The 10,875-nt window shown below is 36.1% G+C and overlaps 1 protein-coding gene and 1 pseudogene across 3 annotated transcripts; both read right to left on the minus strand.

Annotated features, from left to right (window-relative positions):
• Positions 1-1,163: 1,163 nt before the first annotated feature.
• Positions 1,164-3,904, minus strand: LOC147546113 (ferredoxin, root R-B2 pseudogene; annotated as a pseudogene). Its single transcript, XR_015223072.1, has 2 exons — positions 3,770-3,904; positions 1,164-1,822 (listed from the first exon to the last, which is right to left on the minus strand). The product of XR_015223072.1 is annotated as a ferredoxin, root R-B2 pseudogene (transcript).
• Positions 3,905-6,380: 2,476 nt separating this feature from the next.
• On the minus strand, positions 6,381-9,337 carry LOC147546114 (large ribosomal subunit protein uL1-like). 2 transcript variants are annotated; one of them, XM_086632297.1, is made up of 6 exons: positions 8,940-9,337; positions 8,548-8,591; positions 8,155-8,374; positions 7,306-7,471; positions 6,818-7,023; positions 6,381-6,644 (listed from the first exon to the last, which is right to left on the minus strand). In XM_086632297.1, the coding sequence occupies exons 2-6, from the start codon at positions 8,550-8,552 to the stop codon at positions 6,591-6,593; spliced, it is 651 nt and encodes a 216-aa protein (XP_086488423.1). In that variant the 5' UTR covers positions 8,553-8,591; positions 8,940-9,337; the 3' UTR covers positions 6,381-6,590. The 2 variants fall into 2 exon arrangements, with proteins under 2 accessions (XP_086488423.1, XP_086488424.1); XM_086632298.1 differs by having other exon boundaries at positions 8,873-8,962.
• Between the last annotated feature and the right edge of the window lie 1,538 nt (positions 9,338-10,875).

Here is a 10,875-nt window from a genome sequence, read left to right on the forward strand (position 1 = left end):
CGGAGTTTTTAGAGAGAGGACAGATTTAAAAAAAAAAAAAAAAAAAAAAAAATTTAGAGAGAAAAAAATAAGTTTTATTTTTTTTTTATATTTGAAGGTCGCCAACCAGAAAATTGGCCGGTCGGCAACCTTCACCGGAGAAGATGATGAGGTGGCGTAACAGATGATGTGGCAGAGAGAGAAAAAGAGATGGAGGAGAGAGAGTAATGGAAAGTTAAAGATTACTGAAAAATGGGGTCATATAGGTATTTTTGCTAATCTAGTGGGTCAGGCAGGAAGCTGGTTACAAAGTTGGGGGCCATTTGGCAAATAACCCTTTATTTTTTTTGTAGGATTTGGTATTAATAAGTACTATTTATGTTTATGATCAAAATTTAATTTTAGATAAATTTCTATTTAGGTTTGCGAACAAAATTTTATTTTAGATAATTTTTTATTAAGATATTTATTTATTATCTTTAAATTCTAACCCTTTGATGTATCGTGTTATTATTTCATATCTACGAATTTAAAAAAAAAATATTGATTTTAATATATTACAAAGTTGATCTGTATACTTTATGCTAAAAAAAAATTGATGTATATTTTATGTAGTTTAAGTAGGTAAAACTGAACTTTTACAAATTCTTACATTCCTATCATATACGAACCAAACACCTAATTAGGAATATGTGAGGAATCAAATTCTCATTCCTAGTCAAACCAAACATCAAACTACAGTAATTTGATTCCAGGAATCACGTTACGAGAATGTGATTCACAAGAATCACATTCCATTCCCGCACGCCAAACATGTCCAAAGTGTTTGAAGGAAAAAAAAATTAATTAATTTTTATTTCCGCCTAAAACTTTGTGCTACAGATAATTTCTTTATTTCCCGAATCACCCATCTAGTTTAAAGTCAAGCTTATAAAGTCATTTTGTTAATAGACACCATATTTGTGGTGATTAATACTAGAGAAGTCATTATGGTTTAAACTCATCACATCTTCATGATGCATCAATGCCTTGTAACGACTAACGTAGATCGTAGTCGATTTAAAAAAAAAAATACTAGAGAAGTCGTGACCTTATTTCCCGTAAAAAAAAAAAAGTCACGACCTTATCTTCAAATCTACATGATATATGTGAAACTAATTGATGTATAAAGGAACCGAAGAGCATTAGGAAGACCAAATCTTATCTTATTAGATGCCAACCATCTCACACCACAAAGAGAACTAAAACTAAAAGAAAACAGAGCAAGTGAACAAACAACCAACACTTGACTACTACTACCTACAATCTTCAAATTGAAAGAGATTTTTCTCTCTTAAACACATAAACAGTTCTTCTGAGCTCTCACTCAAGAGACAGAAATCAGTAAAGATCACCTTCTTTGTGTGTATGAATCACACAGTCTGCAGTAGGATAAGAGATGCAAGTTAGCAAGTACCCTTGAGACATCTGATTCTCGTCGAGGAATGATCCATCTGATTGGTCGACAGTTCCAGCTACCATCTGACCAGCACAGGTAGAACATGCTCCGGCTCTGCAGGAATAAGGTAGTTCCAAACCAGCGTTTTCGGCTGAATCTAAGATATAGCAGTCATCTGGGGCTTCAAATTCGTTTTCCTCACCGTCTGGTCCGATGAGTTTCACCTTGTAAGTGGCCATCGCAGATACTCTGAATGATGAAGCCGATTTCAAGCCAAATGCTTTTGAGACAACTTTTACAGAACCCAAAGATGATGGACTCTTCATTCGGGCAATGACTCCAACTTTAGGGGCAGAAGGTCTGATCATGCATGCTGACGTTATTCCAATTGTTGCCATTTCTTACCTGATTCAGAGACAGAATTTCAACAAAGCACACAATGTTATGTTGGTAAGCTTTTGATTCTGATGGCTCTCGGAGAACCAAGCCCAAAGATTCATGCAGCTAGGTATAAATCTGTTGCCAACAGGTAACTTTGAAATACACAATTAGATGACGGTAAAAAAAATTATATTCATTCATTTCCAACTCTCTTGTGTGGTATATTAAACATCCAAATTATAACATAGGATGCACTCGAGTCATTTGTTGAGCACGAATTCCCATATTCTAAAATCAAGTCATCCTGCATTTGCATTAGAAACTGCTAACTGCTTATGTGATGTCCACTTTAAATACTCTGAACACCAATTCATGCTATATAGATTGAGGTCGCTTATGCGATTGCCATGAATTTTAGCAAACATTCACAGCTCAAGTGAAGGCTCGTGCTTTAGTGGAAAATATTTAGGTGCCATCATACTAATTACATCTGAGTAATCATAAACGCATTTGGCAAAAACACATCTAAATCTTTGAGATCTAAAAATAGCTGCAAATGTCAGAAAATTCCGATTCTTTTTTAAGTTCTATTCATCCCATCGAACTCAAACAGACAACATCGAAAAATAAATAACTTAGACAGTGAATGCTCTTTTCGATGCATCACGTTCTGAGCACACAGCCTGAGGAAAAGGTCAACAGAAACAGTTGTTATGCGTCAAAGTTTATTTTGTTCTGGGGCATTTCTGTATACACATGCTATCTGTTATACCATCATAGGAGTTGCAGTCTTTTTATAGAACAGAGGATATACTGTCGGCTTCATTCTTTGTCATCCCTTTGTACCCATGGTTTTATAAAATTACTTCGAAAAAAATTAAAGAATTAAAATATACAGTCACGTCGAAAAAGTAAAAGCGGCTGACATAGCCGCCGACGTTCAAAAATTAAGTTTATTAGTACATGGTCATGCGATTACCTACAACTCATATTAGCATATCGTTTTTCGTTAATAAACAAACAAGTACTTCTTAATACTGGTCATGGCCTGAAGATGAGCTCGAACTGACTTCCGGAATTCATTTCTGTCGTAACCTTTGGCCCAATCAATTTAATATTGGAAAACTTGTAAGGTTATTTATCCAAAACTAAGCAGTACGACTCGGACTCGGCTCGGCCAAGGGCCGACCGAGTCCGAGTCAGCCGAGTCACTCGGCCGAGTCAGCCGAGTCACTCTAAATATTATGAAGTTGTTAGTAGTGTATGTATATAAAATAATAACATGATAATACTTAATAAAATCAAGTTCAAACTTCAAAATTAAATTACTATTAGAGTTAGGAACAAGTAGAACTAAATAATCACTCTAGTAGACTCATACTCTAATAGTAATAACTAATAACTAGAATAAAAAAAACTAGTAGACTTACTATAAAAATAAATAGAAATACAATCTCTACCGAGTCAGCCGAGCCAGGCCCGAGTCAGGTCCGAGTCAGCCGAGTCACTCGGGCTAACCCTAGACTCGGCTGACTCGGTGGGACTCGGCTCGGTGTACTGCCGAGTCCCGAGTCACTCGAATCAAGCATCACTTAAAGTCTTAAACCCAACCAGATATTCTTATTAGCAATATGGGAATAAATTTTACAAAACAAGATTGTTGCTCAAAGCCTCAAATTTAATTAACAGTAAAGGGAATGAGTATATCTTCTCATAAAGGTGGATTTAGATGATCAAATTAAAGACATCACAAGAAGAAAACTTTGAGCTCGTTATCTGTTTTTCTAGGGTACTATATTGAGATCAAACACGAAATTTCACACTTGTGGAAGACAAATTCAAATAACAATTCAACAATCATAGAACTAATTAAGAACTTGAAACATGAAATAGGTTATAAGAGATCGAATCAAGCATTGAAACTAAGAGAATAGCAGAAATAACACGAATCGGACGAGTATCAGATCTTACCCAGAGAAGAAATGAATCGGTCCAAGAAGATATTTTATTTTCCCTCCGATGCCAAGAAGCGGAGAAAGCTAGAGAGAGAGAGAAAAAGAAAATGAGTAGAGACTATAGAGAGAGAAAGAGTGTGCCCTAACTCGTATATATAAAGCGGGGGCGTGAAAGGTGTGCCTTTTAGTATGCATTTATAGCCATTTTGAAGAAGAAAAAGAAAGAAGAAAATAAAAAACACTACCTACCTAACGCGACGATGACCAACACTTGGCGGTGCGCTGGTTTTACTTTCCACGACTGCCGCGCGTAATGTCTCTGGTTTCACTCAAGTTTTTGTCTCAATTTCTAGGGGGCTTATTATCTTTTGACCCATAATTTGGTGAGGTCAAGTGAACTAATAAGCGTTTATGAAGATCAAGACCATTATTTAGTAGTCAATCCAAAAAAAGACTACATTTTTTTAGGTTCTTTCTAGTGATGATTCAATGTAATTAGGATTTTTTTTTGTTGAGAAGAATGTAATTAGTAATTAGTGCCGGTAGTAGAAATTATGAAGTAACAGTTTTATTTGAATTGTCACAAATTCTTAATCTTTAAAGTGGAAGATTAAGGCGTCGTTTGGCAACACAAACATAAGTAACTTTTTTGCTTATTTAAGTAGAAAAGTAAAAAAGTTAGTTTGGTAACGCAAAAACTTCTGACTTCACTTAAGTTAAAATTTGACTTTCTTTTGAAATTAAAATTTTTAGCTTTTGACTTCAAAGTAAAGTAACTTATGTACAACACATACATAAATTTTACTTGGGTTGTGTTTGATATCAAGGAAACAATTTCCATGGAAATACAAGAGTTCCATGGAAAGTCTTCCACGGAATTTACTCCGTGGAAATAAGAGTTCTTTCGTTTGTTAGTCATTTATTATTCCGTGGAATTACGAACTCTGTTATTTGGTTGACAACTAATTTCTACGAATATAATATTCAATTAAGAGTTTTTATTTACTCTTTATGTAGTCTAAATGATATTTTTACGTTTGTGAAAATTACATTTTCATCCTTATGTTGTCTAAATTACATTTTTACCCTTATGTTTTCAAAATTATATTTTTACCCCTATGTTGTAAAATTATTTAACCATGTGTCACTTTACTAATTTAAGGGTAAAAATGTTATTTTGATATTATACGAGGGTAAAAATGTCATTTTGACAACATAAGGGTAAAATGTCGATTTGATATTATAAAAGGGTAAGAATGTAATTTTGGCTATAAAAATCCAAAATGTCATTTTGACAACTTTGTAAATATGTCATTTGGTAAGAAGGACATAAACGTCATTTGTCCAATGTATAAGTAAAAATTTATTTTGCTAAATTTTATGGGTAAAAATGTCATTTTGAACATATATGGAGCTAAATTTTAGGTTTCAAGTATCCGAATACATTAAAATATTTTTAGTTTGATTTTTGACTTTCCACGGAAACTAATTCCGAGGGGGGAGCAAGGAATTAAAAGTGGACTATTTCATGGAAATAGATTCCCTAGGGAATTAAAGTCATAGAATTACACTTCGTATCAAACGGTGGAAATACCTATTTCCATGGAAATTCTTTTATTTCCATGGAAATGGGAGATATCAAACACACCCTTGACGGAATTTTTTTCTTTGTCTACCTTCGCTCCACCACCACAACTAAACTTCTACCATTCCGTACCTCCACCACCACCTCAACAACAATTACACCTCCCCCGCCACCATACCTCAACCACCACCACCGCACCTTAACCACCACCTTCGCACGTCCACCTCCACTACCACCACCATACCTCCATCACTAACACCACTACCACACACCTCCACCACACCACACCTCGACTACAACCACCACCGTACCTTCACCACCACCACCACCGTACCTTCACCACCACCACCACCATATCTCCATCACTACCACCTACATATTTTATGCACCATCACCACCATTATACCACCACCATACCTCCGTCACTACCAGTCACATACCTTATCCACCACCACCACCAAAACCACCGTACTTCCACCACCATCACATCATCATACCTCCACTACTACAATCACCATAGCTCTACCAACACCACTGCCGCTACCACCATCATTCCTCTAACCATTTCAACTTGTTGGCTTGAAGAAACAAGTTTCTAGTACAAAATTTTATACAAAAATAATTTCTTTTTCGTCTTCCCATCACCACCATGCATCTCTCCTTTTTTTTTAATTGTCTCTTCCAGCAAAGAGGCAATCCCTTCACAAGATTACCTATCTGGTTTGAGTTCATTTTTTGGATTTTCGAAAAAAAAGTCCAAAATCTGGGAGTAACAAAATGTAAGTTACATGACTCTTAACGATGTCATTGGCCATACTGACTTATTTTAATTCTTTTTAGTATTCTGAAAGGAGAGAGGAATGTACTGGTGAGATTCATCTGAATTTGGTGCTTTTAAATGAAGTCGTCCCAATGAACTTCCAAGGGTCGTGACACATATTCAACCATAAATCTATATCAGAATCATAATCACTGGCAAAGAGGTAATCCATCATCAAGAAGATTAAACAATCACCTCCAACAAAACGTAAATAAACGAAACTGAAAGAAGTGAGCAAGCTATATGGGAAGATAAACAAAAGTATGAACTGCTACAGAAGAACTATTCAACTCAAAACAACAAGAAAACAAAACTTTGTTTTTCAAGATTTCAGTTAAGCACTCGGCTTAGGGTCATGAAAAGAACATCAAAGAAATTTGAGATCATAAACCAAAAAAAAGTACCCATCTATTTTTCGGGGTAATTGAATACTTAGAAGATGCGGACAGGCTTCCCCATTGTACTCTTCAAGTATAAGCACCTCACCTGAATCCAAAAACAATCAAACCCATAATCAGTTACACCACTATATAAAGAAATTCTATCCTTCTGAATCTTCCATTTCTCTAAAGGAACAAATTGAGGTCAAACCTACTGCCTTGCACTTTCATGTATTTACTATTACTAGTCAAGAAAGGAAGGAGAGGGGGGTAACTCACATTCTGCCAATTCTTCTTCAACAATGATACAAGGAAGTTGACACTTAATTGCACATTCTGGAAGATCTGCTTCTCTTCCATTCCGAGGTTACCCACAGCAACACCCATGCAGAGAACCTTCTTCAGTTGAAACTTCACCATAGCCTTGGTTTCGTTAACTTTGGCTTCCAATGATTCTTGGTGACTCACAAGTGTTGGAAATTTTCCTGCATTTTATCATTAAGTATAAGAAAGCTAGTATCGGTTTATCACATTATAGGTGACATACAAGACCACAACAAATAAGTAAAAAGGATACTTCAGTATGTGAAGTTACAAGACATTAACAGAGTTTAAAATACATGTCTAAAAAAACCTATATAAATCAACACAGATAACTACATGATGCAAATATGGAGTATATGCAAGTGCAGGAAGCTAGTTCAACGTAAAAGCCGGGATCACTAGAGACAATTAAAGTATATGGTGCAACTGTGAAGAATACATGCCTGCCTTGTTGAGACCAGGGCCGAGAAGACGAGGAATCTGCTTAATGACAGCTTCAGATGCTAGAAAAGCATGGAACTTCTTTGCAAGCTTCTTGACCAATTTCTTGTTCTTGTTAAGCTTCTTCAATCCTTCGACATCCATGTAGTCTAGCCCAATTTTCTCTGCCTGCAATTAAAACTTGCAAAAGTTACAAACACAACAAAGAAGAAGGAGCATTTCATTTCAAATCCATCTTTGCCTCGTTAATGAAAGCATTCAGAAAGATAGATACCATATGCATGACAATGTGGGCATCATAGCGAGCCAGGCGTTGATTGAGACAGAACACTGGCTTTCTGAGATGTCACTTTTATATAAGATCCTATTAAAAGTCTAGAGACAATCACCTAGGCTGTGAGTACATTCATATCATAGTAAGGGGAAACGGAAGTGCGAGTGCACTTCTGCTATCTTACTTGAAGTGAATGGGGCCTAGGCAATTTATATCTCTAAAAGAATCTAAGAACAATCCAACAAATATTAAAGATGTCAAAAGAAATCCACCAAACATCAACTCATACAAGAAAAGACAGTTACAGGAAACATGATCAGCATTTACTACGAGTCACAAATTCATACTACAGAGGAGCTAAGTTCTCTTCAGTTTCGTAACTTTTTAACCGTAGTTGATCGGAAGTAAAAAATTAGATCATCAAATTGTGCATTCATCCTCCTATACACTATGAAATATCATTATATTGGAGATTGAACTTGTACCATTTTTTAAAAGCTTTGATTTGTCATGTGGAGGCATATACTATCAGAAACCCTATAAAGACATTGATACCCTAAACACGAGAAAATGGTACCTCTTCGACGTGTTGAGCATCTCCAAGCATGCACACTTTCATCTTAGGGCGGGGGATATGTGGCAACTTCACTGAACCACTGAAACGCTTGTCCTTTTGAGGGTCATAGTTCTTAAGACCAATCTGGAGCTCAACTGTCTCAGTGAACTTTCTTGCCTTCTCCTTAGCATCAGCTGTGATTTGGGTGATTGCTTCTCTTAGAACTTCACTTTGAAGCTTACTACAAAATGAGGAAAAACAAATTTCCAGATTAGTTTATTCTACCTCCATAAATTTAATAATGACCAGATAAATCATCTATTCCAAAACCTAAACTGAGGTTGATCTGAAACCAAAACAGAATATGAAAAGTAAAAAAAATATGAGATTTTTGAAGAGGAAATCCAAACGTACCTCATGGTTAACGATTTCCGTGAAACCCACTACAGATTTCTACCCTGTGATCAGAACAACAAAGTAAAACCTAATTAATGGCAGCTAATGAATCAATCAACATTTCTACAACTATTAAACACAACGTTATACAAGGAGAATAAATCAAGACAGAGAAACGACTATGAAAAAAGCTTAATACTACTGATTTAAAGAGTTGTGTATAGTTTTGTTCAGAACAATTGATTAACATGGACAAAATTAGGGATTTTCATTTTGAACCAGATCAAGTGTCATTTGCGAACATATCGAGATAAGAAACCATGAAAATTTCTACCAATTTTACCAAAATCAACTGGAAAACACATGAAATGAGATTTGATTTCGTCAAAAGATGAAGGGACTGAACTCACCTAACAGAACGACAACGAGATGTAAACCCTGAACTAGGGTTTCTTAGCTTTTTATCGGGAGAGAAACAGAATTAGGTTTACAACCATAACCAAATTATGGGCTGGATGTTACTGGGCCGTAATCTCTTATGGGCTACTTTTAATGGGCCATGTAATCACTTATGGGCTGGGTTTTACACATCCCCAGTCACTTGTGTGGAAAGGTTTGTAGACACCACGGTAAGGAGAGTCTACATGCGCCCCTATGACACCTTGATCACCTAAACGTTGCTTGAGCAACGCTAAACTGCTAGATTTTTGGGACCAACCACAGGCAGAAAAGTGATGATGCCGGACCTAATTGGTCAGACGGTTTCTTTCTCCTCACGACCTGACCAATAAGGGCCAACCACACCACCTTTTGGCCTGTGGTCGGCTTCGAACATCCGCGGTTTAGCATTTTCGTGTTGTTGCTTTTTTTTTTTAGGCATTCCATCAAGAACGAAGGAGTAGTTCTATTATTGGAAGAGTTTAATCTTAGTATCAATTCTTAGCTTTATCAGTGCTTGCTTAACATAAGTTTGCGTGTATTTATTATTTTGTTTGAGTTAAAAAATAACATTTACTTGTTATTCCACCGACTAGTTTCATTTTTCAATTTTTCATATGTTAGGAGTGTATGCTTGTTGAGATTTACTTGTTTGTTGTCAAAAATGATCTTATTTAGCATATTTTCTCCCCTTTGTTGAACTACGAATAAACACCTATACATACAAATTCTACATTTAAAGACGTATTTTTTACGTATTTTTTTTTTATGAATGTATCTATTTCGTTAAACACTCCAAATAGGTTTTAATTATGAAACTTGTAAGAGGCAGTTTCTAAAAATTGAAGAGGAGGTTTAAGAGGCAGCAATAGGCAGTTTCCAAATTGGGATGGTTTCCAATTTTTTGGCTCAATAGGCAGTTTCCAATTTTTTGGCTTATAATATATATAAATAGGGGTTGAGTGCTTTGTAATCAACACACCAACACAAGCAACAACAACTCTTCTTTAGAGAGCTAGAGAGAGAGCAAGTAAGAGAGTTTTTTGTTCATAGTTTTTGAGCGGTGTTAAAATTTCTCGGTCGTCGAAGATTTAGTATAGAAGGTTAATTTCTATACGGTACCATCTTGTGACGAACTTGCGGGTTGTGTTAGTCGTCTTCATCTATCCTTCAATAAAGATTTCTTGTTCGCCCGAGGACGTAGGCTTTAAAGCCGAACCTCGTTAAATTCTGTTCGCATATTTGATTTTGACTTAGCTTTTCGATTAATCTTCATAATCAGATCAATTTCTAGGATAGGTTCGATAGCTTCCGTGTCCTTTAGTTATAACAATTGGTACCAGAGCCTTGTTGAGATTGAACGAAGAGTAGATGGGATCGAGAAGTGGTACGGTCAAAGCAGGGAAATATGAGATAGAGAAGTTCAATGGGAAAAACGATTTTTCTTATTGGCGGATGCAGATGAAGAATTTGCTAATCTCGCAGAAATTACACAAGACGTTGACGGGAAAGAAACCAGGAGATATGTCAGATGAGGATTGGGAGGAGTTAGATCTCGAAGCACGGGCTACCATTATGTTGTGTCTTGAGAGGGACGTGGCGTTCCTAGTAGACGGAGAAACAACGGCGGCGGGTGTGTGGTTAAAGCTAGAAAGCAGTTTCATGACGAAAACTTTAACGAATCGGGTCTACTTAAAATCCAAATTATTCACATGTAGAATGGAAGAGGGTTCTTCTATTCAGGAATATGTGAATAGGTTTGATAGGATTATCTCAGATTTGAAGGATATTGATGTTGAGGTTGAGGATGAGGACCAAGCCCTCATATTGTTACTTTCATTGCCAAAATCCTATGAGAACCTTGTTCAAACTTTGATGCTTGTTGGTGATAGTCTAAGCATGGAAGAG

The sequence above is a fragment of the Eschscholzia californica genome, unplaced genomic scaffold (genome assembly GCF_041429995.1).
Source record: "Eschscholzia californica isolate CP2 unplaced genomic scaffold, dmEscCali1.0.p SCAF_4, whole genome shotgun sequence".
In the NCBI taxonomy this organism is placed as follows: domain Eukaryota; kingdom Viridiplantae; phylum Streptophyta; class Magnoliopsida; order Ranunculales; family Papaveraceae; genus Eschscholzia; species Eschscholzia californica.